The sequence below is a fragment of the Alosa pseudoharengus genome, unplaced genomic scaffold, assembly GCF_046254945.1.
Source record: "Alosa pseudoharengus isolate Yale_2024_CS ecotype anadromous, Long Island Sound unplaced genomic scaffold, YU_APseudo_1.1 YU_APseudo_1.1_scf_7, whole genome shotgun sequence".
Lineage (NCBI taxonomy): Eukaryota > Metazoa > Chordata > Actinopteri > Clupeiformes > Clupeidae > Alosa > Alosa pseudoharengus.
In genome coordinates this window covers 30,202,424-30,223,933 of record NW_027468859.1, presented here as the reverse complement: position 1 = coordinate 30,223,933, position 21,510 = coordinate 30,202,424, and the positions used below count along the sequence as shown (strand labels likewise).

Below are 21,510 nucleotides of genomic sequence, written 5' to 3'. Positions count from 1 at the left end.
ACTCACTTCATTATATCCAAACTCTTCTGCTTCTACTTCAATCTTCTGTCCCCAGCACACCCCATTTTTAATCCATATGTCAAAAGTGTTCGTCTGTAAAGATACAACTCGTGAGTAAAACCAGTATGGTCATGATAGACGTCTAAGTTTAAAGGGGGTAAACAGTAAAGTGGATAGTGCCATTTCTCAGTAGCTATGGAAAGGATTAACCTACTGGAGCAGACGGGTTTGAGGGTTTTTCGAAATGGTTTGAGATTAGCTGTTACGTTGGAGGTTGTGGACTACCCCATATATTTCATATGTGTAGCCTATAATGGAAATATTTTGTCCGGTACATCACCAGGAAGCAAACCACCTATTGCTCGACTCCGCGTGAAAACTCAAAAACATTTCTGCCAGTTTGCTGCCTGTCCAGAACAATTCTGACACACTAAGCTAATTTATTTAAATCTAATATTTACTTATTTTTTTCATTAATTCTGTTTTTTCCTCTCCACTTGTAGCCCACTGTAGGCTACTGAATGAAATGCAACTAGCCTACATAGTAATGTCCAGGTATAGATTTTTATAAAAAATGCTGGCAACCCAGAAGAGGCTCGCGTCTGGTAGTCTTGAGAACGTTCACCAGTGTTTTGATTTTGGCCTACAGAACGTTCGGTAACAATCCTACAAATCGCTCCTTTAAGAAATATAAATATTTTTTAACAGATCAAAAAAGCAAAATATATAGGCCATATATATTTTTTAAAAAGGACAAAATAACTGCCCTGAATATTGAAACGAATCCTGGGGAAAATTACCAAAGCCCTGTTCCGTGTGGCGTTGAGGAATGAGGTCAGGTGCTCGTTGGATGCAGGGCCTACGTGGAGAGACTAATGGCACTGATAACCTCTCACCCTGCCACTTTCCCCGGTTAAACACCTTTTATATGGAGTATATCAAAGATGACAGATCATTAGTAGCTGTTAATTGAGGCTTGATTAGGGGGCAGTCGCTTCTAGGCTGCCATCCCACGGCTTTCATACTGTGATCACCCCACAGATTCATTTCAGACGTTTAGTGCCGCTCTAATGTGGAAAAACGTTGCCCGAGGCCGCTTTAAATTCAAGGTTTAATCAATTCCCAGTCTTCCCACTCTCTCTAGTTGTATTGAGCCATCAGTCATTCGCAGCGGCAAACTGCCCTCAACCCAGAGAAACCAAACCATGCCCTCCAATCCCTTTATTCTAATGTAATAATCAGGGGGAGAGTCAATGGAATGCCGGGACCGCAGGCGAGCATACTGAGCGATCCACAGAGTCGTGTGTGCGACCCGCTCCCTCGGCACTCTCTCCACCAACCAATCCACACACACACATACACACACACACACACACACGCACCAACACAAATACGCGCGCAAACAAACAAACACAAACACACACACACACACACACACACATACACACCCACGCGCGCGTACCCACACAGAGACAGGGAAAACCGGCTATTGCCTGCATATCCATTCAAGTTATATGTTACTAATAATAGACGTCTGTTTATTTTAAAGACTGAAAATAATATGGAAATGTTCCACCCAACCTGCTCTAAACAAATTCCTGTCTTGATTAAACGTCTGGGTAGAGGATTACGTTCAAATTTAAAACAGGCCAATAAGGGGAAAAAGACTCGAGGGTTTGTTATTGCCGAGGTTAATTTGGGAACGTATGAAGTTAACTATCACAGTTGCTTTAATACAAAAATAGTCACGAGCAGAACAAAGGACAGCGCGGACAACAAAAACAAACATCTTCAGCAGAAATAAGCAAGGTAGACTAGCTCTCATTCGATCGCTTTAGGTTTTGACGAAACGAAATCTGAGGGTAAAGCACGGGTAAACTAGCGATGAAAGGCACAGATGAGTAATACGATTTATTTTCAAGGTTCAGAGAGAGGGACCTCTGAACACTAGAATACCTGGTCTGCCAGCACGGAAGCCCATAGGCTGATTGGCATGCGTCACTGCGCGAGGAGCTGTTCATGGTCCTGAAACAGGGCTAGGTGAGTCCTCGTGCCACTTGGACATGATCCACAATGTTTCGCAGAATTTGGCGACTCAGCTGAGTATATTATCATTATTTTGCATAGTGAATTTAACTTTATGTTCTAATTAGGTTATACTTGTGTTGTTTGGTAACCTACAGAACATGGATTCGTAAAATGTGTGAGTCACTCGAATGGGGGGATTTTTATGAAATTATTTTAGTGATGTAGTTTAATAATCACCAATGACCACAGCCTCTATTCTATAATAAATAATATAGCCTATACATGATTTTTAAATAGCCTAATTGTTAGATCGTAAGTCCAAATCACACCAGTGAATTAGCAGTTATAAACGCGGGTGTTATTTTAAGGAACTGTTTAAAACAAGAGGAGTCTTCCTTCGTGGCCTCATTAAGAGATTATTTACTGTAATTCTGCCATTCTTTGCACATACATGCCTAGATAGGCTAGGCTCGTATTCACAAATCACAGTAGGCTACCACAGATTTGTATTTAGTATAAAACAGTTTATAAACCTCACAAACCATTGATGGGGTAAGCTGCTCAGTGAGTGTTTAGGTAACTAACGTGTAGGCCTACTTTTGCTCTGGTTAAACTAATTTAATAGGCTATTCCCGGTGTAATATTTGCATTCGAAGGCTATTAAGAAAATAAAACATTGTCTTCTGCCATGAATTCATATGTTTATTGGGCTAATAAGCCTGTGTTTCCCATGCCACTGCCAAAACTAACCAATATAAAATGGCCTATTTAAATAAATAAACTGTAGTAAATAGTAAGTTAAATAGTGTTAAATAGTTCAATAGTAAGTAGGCTAAGTCAGTGTATCAATCAATCGATAACTACAGCTTATGAGACAAACACGCACGAGACAATGCGCACTGTTTGGCTACCGCAAATCAATAGCTATAGGCTACATGAACATTGTAACCGCCATGCCATTTAACAATTAAATCAATGAGCAGGCTATGCCAATACATTTCAATGTTCCAAGGATTCAATTAAGTTAAATACAGTCATGTAAAGGTGGGGGGGTCTCCTGCGTTATTGGGCCACCATAGCAGCTGAAGTTTAGGCCTATCGACTTAGATAATCAGTCAAAAATAGTAGCCTTCTTGATAACACTTCAAACTAACGACATAATAAAAAATGATGTGGCTTATTTTGCATCTCTGAATTGCTAGAACGTGATGCAGTAATTACCACCCAAGACTACTGACCCAGCAGTGACACAAAAGGCTGGTAAAAATAGCTTTAGCATCGAAGCTAATGAGATTTATAAACAGGGTGGCCAAATTCCTGCAGGATGCGGCTTTGCCGCTGCCGTGTGTGTGCTGTGAGTGCGAGAAGAGCGGAGGCAGCAGAAAGTACGGGAAGGAAACTTCATTAATCTCCTTTTTGTCCCACACTCATTTTAACTTAATGCCCACTTGTGAATGGATTAAACAATGAGACCACTGCCTACTGTAAACGGATGTTCTCCCCCCCCCCCCCCTAATGAGCCGTGTGGAGCGGAGGCTGATCATGAACCGAGTGATTATTACCGCAGGGACTTGTAGCCTACCCCTCCTCCACCCAACACTGCCCCCAGGTAGGCACCCACAGGAAACAGCCTACGAGTCTTCATCAAAGACGCGGCATAACCCCCTCAACATGAGAATCCGTATAGGTTTATCTGAATCTAGGCCCACAGGTGACAAGAGTAGGCCTACATAAAATGATTAGTAGCCTAAACATTATTATTATAAGGTTATATGATGATGATTATTATTATTATTATTATTTTTATTATTAATAATAATAATTATGATTGCCGAGTGATTTTCTTTTTAATAGCCTACATCTCTAATGGATGGTTGACTATCCACATTTTTGATGAAGCGCCTCTGTTTACGTCAGCATTTCATTGTGGGTTTTAATAGTCTCAAAATGACGATTTAGACACCATTATGTAGATTAAAAAAAGAAAACACCGTGAGGCTGATATTTCACAAGGCGTCTTCCTTAATGGACCCTGATTGATACTGCAACAGTACACTAAAGGGCTCCAAGTGAGGAGAGGAAACATGAAATAAAAGGTTGAAAAGAAAATCGCAAACGTTACGGCCCAGTTGACCATCATCTGTGATTTTTTTCCACCGTTTTCTGGAGTCACTGCCATGTTTGGAATGGAAACAACCATGAAAGCCCCTGAGTGAAGCGCCCGCGGCGCGGTGACAGCGTGAGGCAGTGCGATTAAAGGGTGAACAGTGCCCTCTTTCGGTAAGATAAATGTCTTATTAAAAATAATAATGTATAATAAATACATAATAATGTATGTCTGGTGACAAACAACCTACTGCTATTTAAAGAATGTAAAACTTGTTGGACAAAATAAGTGTCAAAAACAGTGTGATTTGATTTGCATGATGCCCATGACGTTCCTTTTCATTCAGTGCCAAATGACGCCACTGGACAATCTATTGTTTTGCTAAACTTGCTAAACTATTCACACCGCACCCCACAGACAGAAGCAAAACAGACAGGTTTGGTTTTTGGAACGTTGACTTTATTGATGTGTGGTTATGTGATTGTCTGTGCACCCTGGAGTTCACATCATCACCGGTCATTGTGAATCTATGGTGTAGCCTATGCCATGCGCTCAGACAGTGGAATGTAGATGGGTTGAGGTACAGGATTCACAAAGTGAGAGGAGGTGTCAAAAAATGTACAAAGGTTGGTATAATTAATAAAAAAGAAAAAACACTTTTGTAAATGTTTGAAAAGAGTGAAAACCATGTTTTTTACTCTGATTTCTCCGGGTGATAGAGGGCAGGATTCTGTGTCAGAGGTCTTTAGAAAATGCACGCCGGTAACTGCACTGGAGGGCGCTCTTGAGTCGTCTTCCGTTTGATGACAGAACTGCAACTCAATGACAAAATGGCAAACATGTTCGCGCAGTTGTTTGGCACTCTCAAATGCATAGGTTTTTTAAACTACATAAGTGCTATGATAAGATGTAGCATTCAATTTCTACAAGAAATATTAGAGCTACACACCCCTGTGATCAAAAAACTCTAATGAGCAGCCACTGTGGCTACATTGGGTAAATGTTTTTTGCTACCATGGAGATCTTGCACTGCTTATGAAATATTAGAGCTCCCCCTTGTGCATTATACTAGAAGTGCATGTGACTTGACACTTAGAATCCCAGGCATGTCAAAAAATGTTGTGTCTAACCAAAAAGACACCACAACTCTGAACTGGTGTAGTGATTTGCTTATGAATGTTTTGGAGCTGGCATTGTTATGGTGAAGCAGGTGCAGAGTGAATCCCCAGTTTCCAACATTTGGTCTATTTCCCAAGGGCACAGACCTCCACAAGAACAACAGCAACAACCCGTAAACATCCTAAACTCTACGCAGCTTTAGAGCACAGACCTGTGTTAGACCGCAAGTAAAATTTACCCTGTAATCAGAGCCACAGTCGCTAGGCAAGACTGGCACACACACAAACACACACATACACATTATTCACATCACGCATCACTAGCCCATCTTACAATGTTAAAAGTCAGCTGAATCCACACACACACACACACACACACACACACACACACACAGAAATGACCCTGGCGAGATGGTAAATGTTGACCAGCTGTGCACCTGAGGCCACCCAACGTCAGAGAGAAAAGATGGCGGTAGGGTTGAAAGATGAAGCCCTTGGATGGAGTGGGGAGCACCATATGTCAGGTGTTTGCCTGGAAGACTGTTTAACTACCAAGGCTATATCTAACAAGAAGAAAACCATTTGGACTCAGACACCAGCAGTCTCAATCCTTCCCATTTCAGCCATACACAGGAGAGGTGTTAAATTCCTTGTGCTACAGGTAGGGGAAGTCCCACAATGGGCGATCAACTACCAAGTCTGTTTCACATTACACAGCATGACACAAGATTGAGTTGGAGAGAAACCGTGTGGATGTCAGAGTATAGGACAGAAGCTCAGCAGTTCCCAGCTAAGCCTATATATTTCTGATACACCGTACATGGGTGTGGTGGTACAATGGTCACAGCTGCTGCCGAGTGAGTTTGGGTCTGATTCCTAACCACCTCTGGCATGTGTCGAGCACCAAACTGCAGCAGGTCCACCTGAACTGCATAGGATCTGTGCAGGACAAAAGCCAGGGGCAACTGCGGTCATAGGATTTGTTCAGGACAAAAGCTAGGGGCAACTGCGGTCATAGGATCTGTGCAGGACAAAAGCCAGGGGCAACTGCGGTCATAGGATCTGTTCAGGACAAAAGCCAGGGGCAACTGCTGAACATGATGCTTATTACAGCTGTGAACCACTCTGGAGTCAGTCTCAGCCAACATCATGGGCTTTTGAGCTTGAGCAGTAAAACACGGCAAACACTCCCCCCTCAACATCCAAAACAACAGCCAACAGTGAACCTGTTATCTAGGAAGGACACTTAAGTTTGAGTGAACACTACAGAGACCCCTCCCTTTCGCTGAATCTTCTCCAGTCAACTCCAACTCTGATCCGAGCTCTGTGTCCTGTTCCAGTGACCGCTAACTGCACATGCTCCCTGAGTCGATCAGTCTCAGTGTCCAGTCGACAGGGACTGGACTGACCCTAATTTGGGCACACCCTCTTGAGGAAGCAAGGGAATTTGTTGAGGGATCTGTAGAGCTTGGCTTAACATCCTAAGGGCCTGTTCTTATAATAATCATCACCATCATTATCATCATCTTCATCCACACATGACCACGATCAAATGCCAGAGAGTTCACACAAGTGAGTTGGTCTCCTGGCACTGTTCCCAGCATACATCAAAGGAAACAAATGCACTACAACCTCTAGCAATAGACCAACACATCTTTTTTTATCTCTTTTCGGTTTGTTTTTTGGCAGCATCTGGTAAATGTAAACATCAAGGTAAGTATTAAAATCAAGGCAAACCTAGACGTAATACCCCTCCTCTATGTCTGTTGTTACTGTGTAGTAAGCCAGCCAGCTTTGGCAGTAGAGTGCTTGTGTTTAATCAGAGAATGACATCGAGAGGTTGATTCCAGTTTAAACTGTCTCGACGGAGCATTTGGAAATACCAGCTGATGTCAGCCCAAATCCTCTTAATACCAGATGGATTGAGACCCCTTAAACCAATCTTGTGTGTCCAGAAGTGCACAGTCTGTGTTTGTGTGTATATATATATATATATATATAGGGGGAGTGTTTAGAGCAGGCAAATGTCACGTGAGGTTTCTCACACACTTGAGGTTCCGAGTGTTGTGGCGCGCTGATAGAAATATAGAGAAGCGAGATCATATCTAGCACCAGGGGGAAGAAACATATTGCCAGGAAGTTTTGAATAGTACATTCATTGTGATGAGATTGGAGAGTGAGTGTTATCGTGTTTAGTCAGGTAATGTTGTTTGTTTGTTTGTTTGTTTTTCCTCACGTCCCAGATGGCGTCTGACTCAAGGCAGGCCGTGATCCTGATCTGGTCAGCATTGAGGTCAAACCAGGAGCGGACTGGGTCTGATCCAAGACAAGCCGAGCCGCCATGATGGGATGGAACACAGTGTGGCATTCGATCTGTTTGAGCTGAGAGATCTTCAGTAGTCACATCATTTCATATCATATAGTCATATATCCACACATACGTACAATATATATTCATATACTGCTATATGTCAAACACTGGAATATAAAAAAGAGCTAACCGGAGAGGTCAGCTAGGACGAGACCGACAGCCTCCATATAGAAAAATATGAGCATCTCCATACGGTTCTACACACTGCCTCTGCTACGACCACACATTCCATTTAAATGCTAACACAAACAAGTAAAAAATAAAAGATCAAGACCTCTAAGTAGGGAGCCAGGTCGGAACGGAGCCGGACCTGCTGAGCCATGTGGGGGTCTGGCCCTGCGCTGGCGCGGAGGCGGCCCGGGGGTGTGGGGGCAGCTACCATTTGGCAAGGGCTACATGGATGCCCTGACCCTGGGGTTGACCCTGGGGCTGACCCGAGACTGGAGCTCCCAGTGGCGGAGGCAATATTGTGGCGTTTTACAGTAAAGTGGACTGCAGCGTTGTTGCATCTCTTGGTAGAAGTTAAACGTAGCTTAGATGGACTGTGTATTGCTTAGAGTAGAGTAGAGTAGAGTAGAGTAGAGTAGAGTAGAGTAGAGTGCTGTTTGGGAGTGCGAGTGAGTTCCAGTCCGGTAGTCACTGTCTGGCCGTAGAGTCAGTGGGGTACAGGCCCAAACAGCCCTGCGTAAAACCAAATCGGCCTCGGCTCGCCAGTGAAACCTCCAGCATCAGAAGTTGTTGGGGCAACCGGATTGCAGAGGTATACACACATACACATCCTTCAGACTCAGAGAGGAATAGTTGTTTTGAAAGAGTAGACATGAGCAGTTAACTGTTACCGTAAAGCCTGGTTGTCGTATCAGTTATTTACAGTAGAGTAAATAGGCCATCGTTTAAAAGGAGCTAGTAGGATTCCAGTTGTATTAAACGCACCATAACAGCGCTATTTCATTGACTTGCATGTATTCGACACAGCATCTCTTGAGGTACCAAGGTTATGAGAGTATGGCCTGGAACTTGCCGGTTAGCATGCTAAATTTAGTGGATATCTGGCTAGAACAGGTGTTTTTGACATTACATCAAAATGTTTATTTCTTAGCATTCTATTGCTATGAATGTTTTAGACTGAAAATCCTACACACCCCCCTCATTAAACGTGGTGGTAACCCAACCAAGCTTTTAGGAAGTTAAACTGCATCCATTCCACCAGGAGTCTAAGCCCAGTTACTCAATCAGGAGGTAATGCTAAAGTATGTGTGTCTGTTAACACACAGAAAGAGCCTGATAGTGAGTGTGTGTGTGTGTGTGTGTGTGTGTGTGTGTGTGTGAGTTTGTGTGTGTTTGTGTGTGTGTGTGTGTGTGTACACCTCTGGTTGCCTCAGGGACATCACTAGGGGAGTTGGAGAGGGGAGGCAGCAGCTAAGCCAGATCCTCTCTGCTGGCGGCTGCCGTCAGGTCGAAGTGGGGGGTGGGGGTGGGGTCGAGGTGGAGTGGGGTCCTGGGGTTGGGGGGTGGGGGGGTGGGGGGGTGTTGGGTCAGTCCACTGGGCCCTGGAAGATGAGGCGGGAGAACCCAGGGGCAGGCGCCAGCGGCGTGGAGCAGAAGGGGCATGTGGGGCGGAAGGCGTGTGTGCCATGCGGCAGCGGCGTCTCGGCCCAGTAGCGCGCGGTGCGCTCGGAGCAGACGTGGCCGCAGGGCGTGAAGGTGTGCGTGGGGGCGCCCGCGTCCACGTACAGCGCCGGCTCGCTGCCCAGCCACAGCGGCACGTAGGGCCCCACGGAGCGGCACAGCGGGCACTCGCGGTTCCCCCCGACGCCGGCGCCGCCGCCGTCCTCCCCCCCACCACCCTCCTCGCGGTGCCGCTCCGGCCGCTGGCCCCAGTCGTGGCGGCCGTGCACGTGGCCGCAGGTGAGGTAGACCCAGGGCTGGCGCTCCTCCAGGCTGTGGCTGCGCGGGAGGCTGGGGAAGGCCAGCGTGTTGAGGCCCACGGGGCACTGCGGGCGGCCGGCGTTCAGCTCCAGGCGCAGCGCGTCCAGGTGGCGCAGGGTGGGCGCCCGCAGCAGGCCCTCGGCCGTGCGCCACAGCAGGGTGGCGCCGCACAGGTCCACCAGGGAGCCGTCCTGCAGCGCACTGCTCTCCCCCTGAGCCTGCCCACGGGAACACAAACAAACAAACAAACAAGAGTTCAGAGAACAGCGGAAACACGGGGACATTTCACCTGAAACAAGTTGGCAGAGTTGTGCTCCGCGGGCTAGAAGGGACGGCCATCACAGATATTTCAGGGGCTCATGCATATCTACACCACAAACACTGTAGCCTGCTCTCCCTACGGCCTAAACTCCCAACAGACTTCACCCCATGCGGATTCTTTTCGCTCTGTAGCTGTGTGGGCCACACCAGCAAAAGCTGGAACTCATTTTAAAGACAGCCTGTCTTTCTGCACTGCAACACCATTTCCCTACCCTGGGAATCCAGAGTTCTCGTGGACGCATTTGCTCAGCGAGAGACTCTGGCAACGAGTAATGATGCACAGTAACTTTTGCCCCTTGCATCGCGGGGGACCAATCATATCTGTGTATCTGATATAGGCGGGCCAGAGGCAAGCTAAACAGATGACGGACGTAGTGTTGTCCAATTGTGTCGAAGTCCGGAATCAGTTAGTTAACATCGATCATATAATGTTATCCAATTGCGTGCAGTGAGATTTTCAAATGCGTTCTTGGTGCCACCCCTCGAGTTGGGCCATGACGTTATTCATGACCAGACCCTTAATCTTTCATATTGGGTCTGGTCCTCCAGGCTACCATTTCACCACAGTACCAGTACATGGTGCAAAGGATGATTCTGGACGATTGCATTTCCATTTTCTTTTGTCCCTGTACTATTGTAAATTACTGAAACTGGTAACACTGCAGTAACACGTTCATCATTAGCAAGCATACCAAATAGCAAGCATACCAACACACAAGTAAATCTTAAATAAAACCTGTCATATTTGAAAACTCCTAATTTCACTCTGAATCCATTCCCTGTCTCAATAAAATTCCAACCGTGTAAGAGCACAATCTGTGTGTGTGTGTGTGTGTGTGTGTGTGTGTGTGTGTGTGTGTGTGTGTGTGTGTGTGTTAGAAAGGTGAGAACTACCACAAGCATCCCCCTTCATTATATGAACTTAACCGCCGAGTCTTTTCACCGATCTCCAGCATCAGCACAATTTAACACTCGGGCAGACACGCAGAGTCAGCTCAAGTCATTAGAAGCAGGGAGCCCGGCCAAACACAGGCACACTGGTGGAAAGGTGATGCTACCGTCTCAGTCAGTGTGTTGTGTTTTAAACTTCCAGCTGCAATGAGTTTCATAACAAATGTTCCACAGAAGGGGCTTTTAAATCTTTTATCTTCACAGTACAGTGCCACCTATACATACCGATGTTTACGTTTATGGTTCTTAGCAGATACTTCTGTCCGAAGCGACTAACAATGACATCAATTAACATTATATTAACATAAAATAACAGTAAATAGTGAAGTCATATGGCAATAACCATGATATCCAAACCACGACTAAGGAAAATTCATTTGTTAAAAACAATACTTATTTTTAATGGCACAGAAATACTCATGAAGGCTTTGACAAGGTATCACACACACACTTAGAGCAATTCAGAGATCATAGAATACCGTACTGTACCTAAATATCGGCCGTGATAAAAACAATAACAACAACAATCTATAATGATGACGGACAATGAATCTGGACAAGAGGTCAGGTCAAGGCCAGATGAGTTACAGCTTGTCCTATCAGCATACGAGCGTCCCCAGCCTTGAATGTCTCTGTCCACACTGATTCCGTTAAATGCGTCGGCCTGTTGCGTCATATTTCTCGTTCAAAATAGCACAGTTCAACGTGAGCGACAGAAAGGAAATAGAAACCGACAAAAGTTCTGCTCAAAACGTCGCACCACATCTCTCTGCACAGCACGGTGTCGCATTGCATCCAGCCAGAACATTCCAATGGAAAACGTAAAAAAGTTATTGAACTGATTTTATCGCTCTCTCACTCACTCACATTGCATGCAGGTAGGGCACGGTGTTACAAAGTGTGATGCTAGTGAAGAGAGGCTGTGTGGACATCTTACAGAGTGAGACTCCGAGACGGATCCATCCCCAGCCCTGATGTGACCAACAGAATAATGGACAGCATGGCATCATCACACACTTACATTCTGAAGGAAGGAAGTCAGAATTGGTCAGCCATATTAGAGGAGTCCAGAGTCTGCACTGCAGCAAGGGCTCTGTAGAGCCTGAGCACACGTAGTACAACAGAATACTGGCTAGGTCCGCCAACAGCTGAGCTGACCATACATGGTTTGATCTGCCAATTTGGACCCCCTACCAGCGGCTTCGCTTTTGACTCTCTGATGATTTTTACAGTCAATGGGTGTGAGCGATATCACACAGAACGAACCATTAAAGCAACACAATGCAGTTCTTTTATCTTCAAATAATGGCTTCAATCGACTTATTATATGGAGAATGAAGTCTCTGACATTGACAATGTGCGCTTGAAATGCTTGATATTACACTATGTAACGTTGTTGATCGGCTAGGATTATGCCCCTTTTAGTCGGTTTTTGACTAACTGGGTACCGTTGTAGCACTAAAAGGCGTTATTTAGATAGATATTTATTGATCCTTTCGGAAATTTGTCTTGCACCATACAGCTCGTCAGATAGACAGACAACATACAACAACCAGGACCATTAAACCCTCCCATACCCCCACACAAAAACAATACACAATACCAAGTATCTCTACATTATAAACAACAGGACCACTAAACCCTCCCATAACCCCACACAACAACAATACACATCTCTACATCATAAAATAGTAAATGCAGTATCAATACTTAAGTGCAACATCAGTGGCATTATGCTCCAGTGGCATTTTGAAGTATTATCACACAGAGAGGATACAATTATTTTCTCTTCCTAACTGTTGCTTTAAGAGCATTAACCTGTTGAGGAGTGAATTATTTTCCTGGTTCCTTCTAGAATTCTACGCAAACAATCTATAGTTTCAGTGTTCTTTATACAGTCTATGGGGAAAATCTCTGAGGGTAATTGTGATATCATAATGTGGAACTCTCGGTTCGTGAACATTCTAATCACATATTTGTGACCGTACTCTTAAGCTGTGAGTGTGAGCGCGTACCAGCTGTCCCCGTACAGGTCCCGAGCGAGTCTCCCGCAGCGTGTACACGTCCCCGCACACCGAGATCTCCCGCCAGGCCCCCTGCTTGGAGTCGTCAGGGAAACCCTCGGGGTGCATCACCAGCACGCCATTGGTGGTCAGCCCGTCCATGTGGCCGTCAGGGTTCTTCCACTTAGTGGCCTTCTCCTGCGGCAGGCCCACGAGGAGAAAGAAGACATAAAGTACGTCAGGCAGTCATCAGAACCAGAATCAGAATCAGAACCAGGTTTAATGGCCCACGAGGAGAAAGAAGACATGAAGTACATCAGGCAGTCATCAGAACCAGAATCAGAACCAGGCTTAATGGCCCAGTATGTTCAGAATTGGAATTTGCTTCTGGCTGTTAGGGTCCCTCTAGAATAGACAATATATAGACACTCTGTCTGTGTGTGTGATACATACATACATATATACATACATACACACACACACACACACACACACACACACATATACATACATACATACACAGTACATACACAGTACATACAAAATATTACACAAACAAGACAAGGTATTATATAGAGGTGTTTGAGTTAAATGCCAACGGCTCTACAGACAACAACGCACACCAGCACAGGTGAACCTGATAATTCAGGTTAGTTACTGGAATTTGCTAACGATAAGTAAATGATGATAAGCATGAAATGATCTATTTAGTGCAAGATCTGCAATGGTTGAAAGTGGATATGGTGACTTAGTCACGTTTACAACTGATAAGATCAGAAAACTGTTACACTCACTACTGTGTGACACACATATCTCCTTATAAGATGTACGCAAACGCAAACACACGCACACACACGCACACGCGCGCACACACACACACACACACACACACACACACACACACACACACACACACACACACACACGCACACACGCACACACACACCTCAGTTCTTGTGACACACTCTATTAACATTTCCCACCCAAACCACCTCGCGTGCTGCTGAGGATATAAATGAGTCAGATGGAGGCAGTACCCCGAGGAAGATGTTTTTGGAGGAGTCGAAGCCGGCGGCGTAGATGCGGGCGGTGTAGGGCGGGTGGCGCTGGCACACCACGCGGCAGGCGAAGCGGGAAATGGTGCTCGGGGACACGGACGAGTCCTCCGTCTCCTTGGAGCCCCCCGTGGTGTCCGTCACCACGAAGTCAATGGGGCTCTCGGTGGAGCGGCCAATCTGGGGGAGAGATGAGTGTGTGTGTGTGTGTGTGTGTGTGTGTGTGTGTGTGTTGCAGTCACATATAAACAGACAGATAGACAGCGGGAGAGAGAAAGAGAGACGGATCATTAGGATCTCCCATGGTGGTACAAATGCTCAAGAATACTGAAGAATAAAATACTCCAGCATCCGAAGTAGAATTGTTTTGAGAGTTTTGGATGTGTGTGTGTGTGTGTGTGCATATGTGTGTGTGTGTGTGTGTGTGTGTGTGTGTGTGTGTGTGTGTGTGCGTATGTGTTCAAATGGGTCAGGGCAGGTTCAGATGGGTTTTAGCTCAGCGCAAGACTCACCTGGAACATGTCCGTGTCGGGGTCATGACAGTACTCCACCACCACCGTCTGGTTACGGGACAGTGTGAAGGAGATGCTGTGGTGGCCCTTACTATTGACCGCCTGAGGAAGAAAGAAATAAACAGACAGACACACAATAAGATCCAGTTCAGATGGAACACAGCCCAGGCTACAGCTCTTCTGGAGTATTTGACTTCAAAGAAACACTAGTAGTTTTTTTTTACTCTATTACTATTTTGTTGGCACACTGATTTATAATCGGGAGAATGCGGTCTCAGTCATAGCTACTGCATGCTTGATATGCTTGGTATTGCACTGGAATTCTGGGTACTGCACTGCGGAACTCAGGGTACTGCCCTGTGGAACTCTGGGTACTGCACTGTGGAACATGGCCCTTTTCATTACTTTTTGAGGCACTGGGTACCTCTAGCATTATTTTTCAACATGCAGGGCAGTGATATATTTTCTTGGAATCCTCCCTGTTAAAAAAAAAATGTCACCAAAAGATGTACTTGGCTGGCACATTAATTATTGATGCCAAGGAATAAAGGTGCGTTGCTTTAAGAGCCAAGGGCACACACATTTGTACTTGTACTCTGCACAATGACAATAATCTATAATCCAATCTAATCTCCTTCCTCAGCCAAAACAGAGACTACTCCACTGACAAAAAATGTTATCTGTACATCAGTGGTTTCCTGCACGTTGATGAATACTATAGAAGTCAAATAACTGTCTGGTTGTGAGGCCATGTGACAGTGGTGGCCATTGCTGTTGATTGCCTGACAGAAAAAAACATACACACACAAAATAAGAAATCTTCAAAAGAAATCGTCAAAAGAATTGGGTCAAGATCAGAGTGTAACGTATACAGGAAATGCTGCAGTGGCCGTTACGGTTCAGCGTCTGAGGGAGCACAGAACAGGTCCTTTTTGATTCCATGCAATTTCCAATTCTATGTAACAGCTTTGGCTGGACAAGCAGCTGTCTGAAGTATTTGCTCTCTTGTGCCAAGTATTAGGAAACACTTCTCAAACGAGTTCATGAACTCTCGAGAAAAGCTCATGTGTCTATCTGTCCCACATAATGAACTCTCTGTTCCCAAAAAGTTATTTGAGGCTTGAGTTAGAGGTCCTGGACAGAAGCCTTCTAGGGGAAAAGCTTTCAGCGTTCTTCCATTAAGAAAATTAAAATAATTCTTCAGGTTCTAAATGCCATTCACTTCCTGAGAGAGGGAGATTTTACTGCCTAAGAGAGATATGAGACTTTACTGCATAAGCCAGGCCTGCCATAGCTCACAGTCAGGCATCACTGTTGTGGGGGAATTGGAAAATGTATCCATTCAAGGTCTTTGCAGAGGAGCGTTGTGTGTTTGGCAAAGGGCTGAGTGTGAGTGTGAGTGTGTGTGTGTGTGTGTGTGTGTGTGTGTGTGTGTGGTAAAGGGTTGTTAAAATGTTCAGTATAGTTGAAGTGAAGGGTTGAGTGTGAGTATGAAAGTGTACAGTGAAGTGTGAGGGCTTTAAGTGCGGGGCAGCCGTGTCCTACTGGTTAGGGCTTCGGGGTCGGACAACCCCGAAGGGTTGGCGGTTCGATCCCCGACCAGTGGGAACGGCTGAAGTGCCCTTGAGCAAGGCACCTAACCCCTCACTGCTCCCCGAGCGCCGTTGTAAAAAGGCAGCTCACTGCGCCGGGTTAGTGTGTGCTTCACCTCACTGTATGTTCACTGTGTGCTCTGTGTGTTCTTTAATTTACGGATGGGATAAATGCAGAGACCAAATTCTTTGTATACGCAGGTATACTTGGCCAAGAAACCTGATTTACATTTACATTTTGAGTATGGTTGGTAAAAGGTTGCGAAGGGTAGAGTGTGTGAGTGTGTGAGAGTGCACAGTAAAGTGTGAGGGCTTGCTCCCCCCTTCGCTGCAGAATAAAGGGGACACTCAGCACTCAGCCGTGACCAAGAGCACTTCACTAACACTGCAGAGAGCTGCTCAAGAGTTTCATTATGGAGAGAAGAAATCAATTCAAATCACTCGGCCACTTTCTTTTTTTACAAAAAAAAAAACATTCAATGCGGCAGATGCGTTCAGTGTGGGGGGTATTCTTGCTTCTGTAATGCACATTCTGCTGCTGCCCTGTGGGTTAGTAAGGAAGTATTGGGTTTGACCAACCGTGCGCACACACACGCACACACACACACACACACACACTCACCTTGCTGTCCTGTGGACTGGTGAAGATGTGTACATTGCTGGGTTTGACCGACCCCACACACTCACTCACCTTGCTGTCCTGTGGGTTAGTGAGGATGTGTACAGTGCTGGGTCGGACTCCGTTGGCCTTGGCCCGTCTGTAGAGAGCGAAGCGGCTCTTCTTGCGGCCTCGGTCACCCCCCGGCAGCGAGCCATTATACCTGCAGCAGAGGTCAGAGGTCAACACAAAAGGCACATAGCACATTAAACACCTGCTGAACGTATTACTTACTGCTAGGAACTTGAGTTGTGTATAATGGACAGCTATGATTGGGCAGCAGCATACAACCTGCAATTTAACAGGTCTGGAACATGAATTACGTAAAACAAAACCGGCACTTACACCCTCATAATTTAATTGACGTCTTTTCCTTAAAGGTGTGGGGTTTTCAACATTCTAACATAAGATTCCGTTCTGCAACAATTGAAGGTTCTAAAATTCTATGTTGAATTCAATCGACCCAGATATTCTTTAGAATGTTCATTTTCCAAACATTCCCGTCACACCTTTAAGGGTTAACGCAGAATTAAATATAGTGTAGGGAATAGGACTGTCCATGCTACATCTTACTCTTCTATGATGACTCAGGAGCTTATCTATTCCCTGGTCAGTGGACACCAGCAGCCTAGGCAGAAACCACACTGTGTGAAGAATGGTCTTCAATATTTCAGTTATAAATAGGGGTCATGCTAAACCTTTAAATCAGATTAAAGAAAGCTGGGACATTGTGGAAAGGATTGAGGACTTAAGACTTACACGAGAACAACAACAAAATAAAACTTAAGAGAAGAACACGACTCATCTTCATCAGACGACAACAGTGTGTGGGAGACGCCAAGAGAAGGAAGGCTGGAGGAACGCTAAACACTTTTGAAATGTTAAAAGTTTGGAAAGGTACTTGTAGTTTTCAAGGCTACACAGCCCTGCAAATTCCAGCAAATTCATACTATTGTTCAGCTAGGTAACTCGGACTAAATAAAACACAGTGCCGGACATTCTCAAGCACAGTGTCTGATTTTATGTAAAAATCAGCATCTTAGTAACTAGTTATAAACGTTATGGAGCAGTTCCATGGTGACTGTATTCCTATATATGATAACTGCTTATTCATATAGCTGTTGCTAAGCAGCATGTGGTACTCCGTCAACATCAAAATGACATTTTGCTTTTTCCGTCCTTCCACTGCAACTCATGACACAAACACACAAGAGAGCGATTTTTCTCTTCCGCTAAAGTCTGCAGAAATGTCAAGTGCCGCCCTCAGTGTCACAACTCAACTGACTTCCTGTCCACAGACAGAGAACAGTCCAGCCCTTCCCACCCCAATCGCTACACTGGTGTCAATCAGTGTTCCTGATATCTACGCATGAACGAACCATAATCCCTGAACACGCCGGTTAGCCCACTATGTAACAAACCCATAAACAAAACAGCAGAGCCTATCTGGTTCCATGGCTCAGCATGACAGATGCCATACAGGTCATTTCCCTCTTCCATCTGCTGTACTAAGAATGATCAGTGCCATTCATTTATGCACAGATTCAGTCTGGATTTACAATATGCCTATTGTGAACTGGGTTACAATGAATTGTCATTTTTAAAAAGTGTGCCCCGAGAAAATAGTTTGGGAACACACTGCCCTACAGGTCCTATCCCTGAACCCGTGGGCTGGGCTAAACGGCGTTTCATTTGGCGAGTGTTGGTTTCTCTCGCCCTCTGTCCATCTCCGTCCAGGAAATGCATCTCATTCTGACCCTTCCTGAAAGGAAACGCAAATCCCAGTGGGTTTCAGCACGGATCCGGGCCAAGTCCTGACTAGAGTCGCCGGACACTGCTGCTATGGTGAGACGGACATAAATAGCCCGCGAGAGGATGCCTGCGCCTCCGTCTATGCTGATGATTCAGACTGAGTGAGATGCTGACCCTGTTTGGTGAGCTGGTGAATAATTCAGCCGAGGTGTTTTTAATGTTTGAGTGAGTGGGGTGATGTTTGAATGGATGAAGTCTGCAGGAGACAGCACAGGCAAGCAGACACTTGAGTCCTGGATCAGGACATGAGAGGAGGAGAGGAGAGGAGAGGAGAGGAGAGGAAAGGATAGGAGAGGAGAGGAGAAGAGAGGAGAAGAGAGGAGAAGAGAGGGGGGAAAACAAAACACACTGCATTTGGAGAGAATTTGGAGCCCTGGCTCTGGTGATGGGAAGAGAGGAGAGGAAATTAGAAGAGATGAGAGGAGAGAGGGAAAAAAGGGAACACTGAATTTGGAGAGAAGAGGAAAGAGGAAAAACAAGTGAGTACACAAGCGAGTCACCGGCCCTCACACAGGCCCTCTGAGCTCAGCTCCCTCACATGATGCCGATGTGCCATGTGCTAGTGAGTGCACAGAGGAGCACCAGTGAGGCACGTCGCCTCCGAAAAGAAAGAGCTTAACTCACAGGGCCAGAGGGCCCGGCTCACATCCTCCCTGCCCTCTCTCCTCGGCTAATCACCACACTGGGACTGGGACTGAGGCCTTTTGTTTTGGCTTGGCCGGCTGTGCCAGGCAATCACACAGCAGCTGCCTCGGGAGTGCACGCGGCCCGGATCTGGTTCAGATGTGCGCCAGAGTCGGCGTGGGGCGTCTGCGTGCATGTCAGTTGGTTGAACTCACTGCACCAGTTCTGCCAGCTGCTGTCTAGTCTGGCTGAGCCACGGAAGGCGAACGGAAAAACATCGACCATCGGGGAGCACAGTGGTCAATGTGCCATTTCAGCAAGTGTGCTTCTACAAAGGGACACACTCATGCACACGCTGCCACAAAGGCACGCTCGCTCACACACACACACACAGACAAATACACATACCCACACACAAATGCATGCACACACAAACAGACATACAAGCATGCGCACACACCCTCACAATCACAAGTACACATACAAGCACCTCACACACACACACACACACACACACACACACTGCAGGTACCTATACATCTCAAGATCTCTATGTCAAAACCATAAATATCCCTCTTACACACCAGTCATACCATACAGTGACTGAGAGCAGCAGAGCAAATCTACACTCACAAGCCAGGCAGCATATTGTGCCTTCTCTGCACTGCCCAGACATTCGCATGCGAGCAAGGCACGCAGGTAGGATGCATCATTGGTCAGAACATCCTGAGCAATGCATCCTGGGAAGGGGAGAAGCAGTTTTGCCGGAAAAAAAGGAGGGGGTGGTGGGAAAGGAATAGCAGTAAACTTCGGGAGAGAGTGTGGGTTCTGCGCTGCTAGCGACCACAGCAGGTCACTCGTCGTGAGGTTGTCTCTCGGGTGTAACTAATAAATTAAGAGGTTCCCGTGTAGGCCTACTGGATGCTTTTAAAAGATTACACAGCATCCTCGCTTCCACTAATGCACAGGACACAATTCCATACAAGTAGTCTACTTAGCCTAGATCGACCACTGTCTGGTCACACCCCATTCAACACATACCAGAACATAAGCTGCTTGTAGCCTATATATTTTTAAACATGTCGTCTACTTCTGAACATTTAATTATACTTTCCCAGAATATAGGGATGGATGGTGGTGGCGTGACTTAGCCTCTACAATGGCATAACCTAGCCTACTCGGCTTAAGCCCGTCTGAGATTTACTTTTGCCATTTCTATGAATGTATTTACCGAAGACAAGCTATACGTGTGTGTGAAGAAATAAATTGCATCTAGTTCAATAAAATGATACATTGTAATAACGTTGGTTGGATGTTGGTCAACTTGTTCAAAGCGTAGGCTGAACCGGATATCCAGCCTCCACATTCTTTGTGAATCGGGCAATTTCGAACAATTTTAACTTAAAATATCTACACATTAATATTCATATCCTGTGAGCCTACTTACCCAAGAATCACCAATTCTCCGTATTTCACCGGATCTTTAGAGTGGGCATGTTCGTCTTGGTTCGGTGACAACATCAGACTCGCGAAGGCAGATGTTATGCGCTTTCCAGAACAATTTTTTTTTCAAACGATAAGTTTCAGCGCGGGTAGGCTACTATCAAGGGTTAAAACGATGCGTCGGTAACGAGTGCATTATTCATTCCGACACTTAGGTGGATTTTTGGAGGGCGCATTTCCTTTACAAATGATGTAGAAAAAAACTCCCCAAAGATAAAGGCCAGTGAGTCAAACCCGCACCGAATCAATTACAAGTGGATGGCACAAAAACAGCTCGCGGTAGGGTGTCGCCTGTACCATTTGTTCGGGGAGGGATGCACAGTCGTCACTCAATCTTTACATACCACAATTACTATTAAGCATGTAATTGTTGGTACTGTCACTTGCTTTAACGCGTGTTATTTATACAATTTCTTGATATTTAAGACAAAATTGAGTCAAATAACTCATATATAAAGTACATTTTGAGAACAGCTCCACCTTCTGTCTTGGAATAAATGATATCGACTTGATGAGAAGCTTGTTCCTGACGATTACGTCAACCCGAAACAGTATGGAGTTTGTAGGATATTCTGGAAATACTCCTTTTGATAGATACTTGGTGTCATTTGTGTTTCGATATCATCATGCACTACCATGCGTTTGTGCATTTCAAAGCGCAGTGAACCCTAAATACTTTCGTCACCTACAATGGTGATGAACAGAGTTTTCCCATTCCAATATAAAAGACCATCAAACGCTAACCCTGCACGTTGTCTGTTGACCACTGGAGGGCGCTTTATATAATGCCCTGACAAAAAGGATGTCCGTTTTCCAGCATGTTGGTGTTTGGTTATGGTCAAGTGTTTGCCTTTGTGTTGAGTTTACATTCTATCTATCGTTTTTTCTATAACTTTCTAACAGAAATCAGATTTATATATATGTGA

General features: G+C 45.4%; 1 protein-coding gene across 2 annotated transcripts; it reads right to left on the bottom strand.

The window, feature by feature from the left end:
* Positions 1-9,145: 9,145 nt before the first annotated feature.
* Positions 9,146-20,816, bottom strand: LOC143110412 (E3 ubiquitin-protein ligase pellino homolog 2). Of its 2 annotated transcripts, none has more exons than XM_076273302.1 (6): positions 20,529-20,816; positions 16,610-16,808; positions 14,396-14,497; positions 13,866-14,063; positions 12,841-13,026; positions 9,146-9,771 (listed from the first exon to the last, which is right to left on the bottom strand). In XM_076273302.1, exons 1-6 carry the CDS (start codon positions 20,600-20,602, stop codon positions 9,160-9,162), a joined length of 1,371 nt encoding a protein of 456 aa, XP_076129417.1. In that variant the 5' UTR covers positions 20,603-20,816; the 3' UTR covers positions 9,146-9,159. The 2 variants fall into 2 exon arrangements, with proteins under 2 accessions (XP_076129417.1, XP_076129418.1); XM_076273303.1 differs by having other exon boundaries at positions 16,679-16,808.
* Between the last annotated feature and the right edge of the window lie 694 nt (positions 20,817-21,510).

Coding starts and splice junctions, on each gene's coding strand:
- LOC143110412 (XM_076273302.1), bottom strand. CDS start 20,602: ATGTTGTCACCGAACCAAGACGAACATGCCCACTCTAAAGATCCGGTG. Junction 14,498..16,609: donor CCAGTCCACAGGACAGCAAG/GTGAGTGTGTGT, acceptor TTTCTTCCTCAG/GCGGTCAATAGTAAGGGCCA. Junction 13,027..13,865: donor CCAAAAACATCTTCCTCGGG/GTACTGCCTCCA, acceptor GGCCTGCCGCAG/GAGAAGGCCACTAAGTGGAA.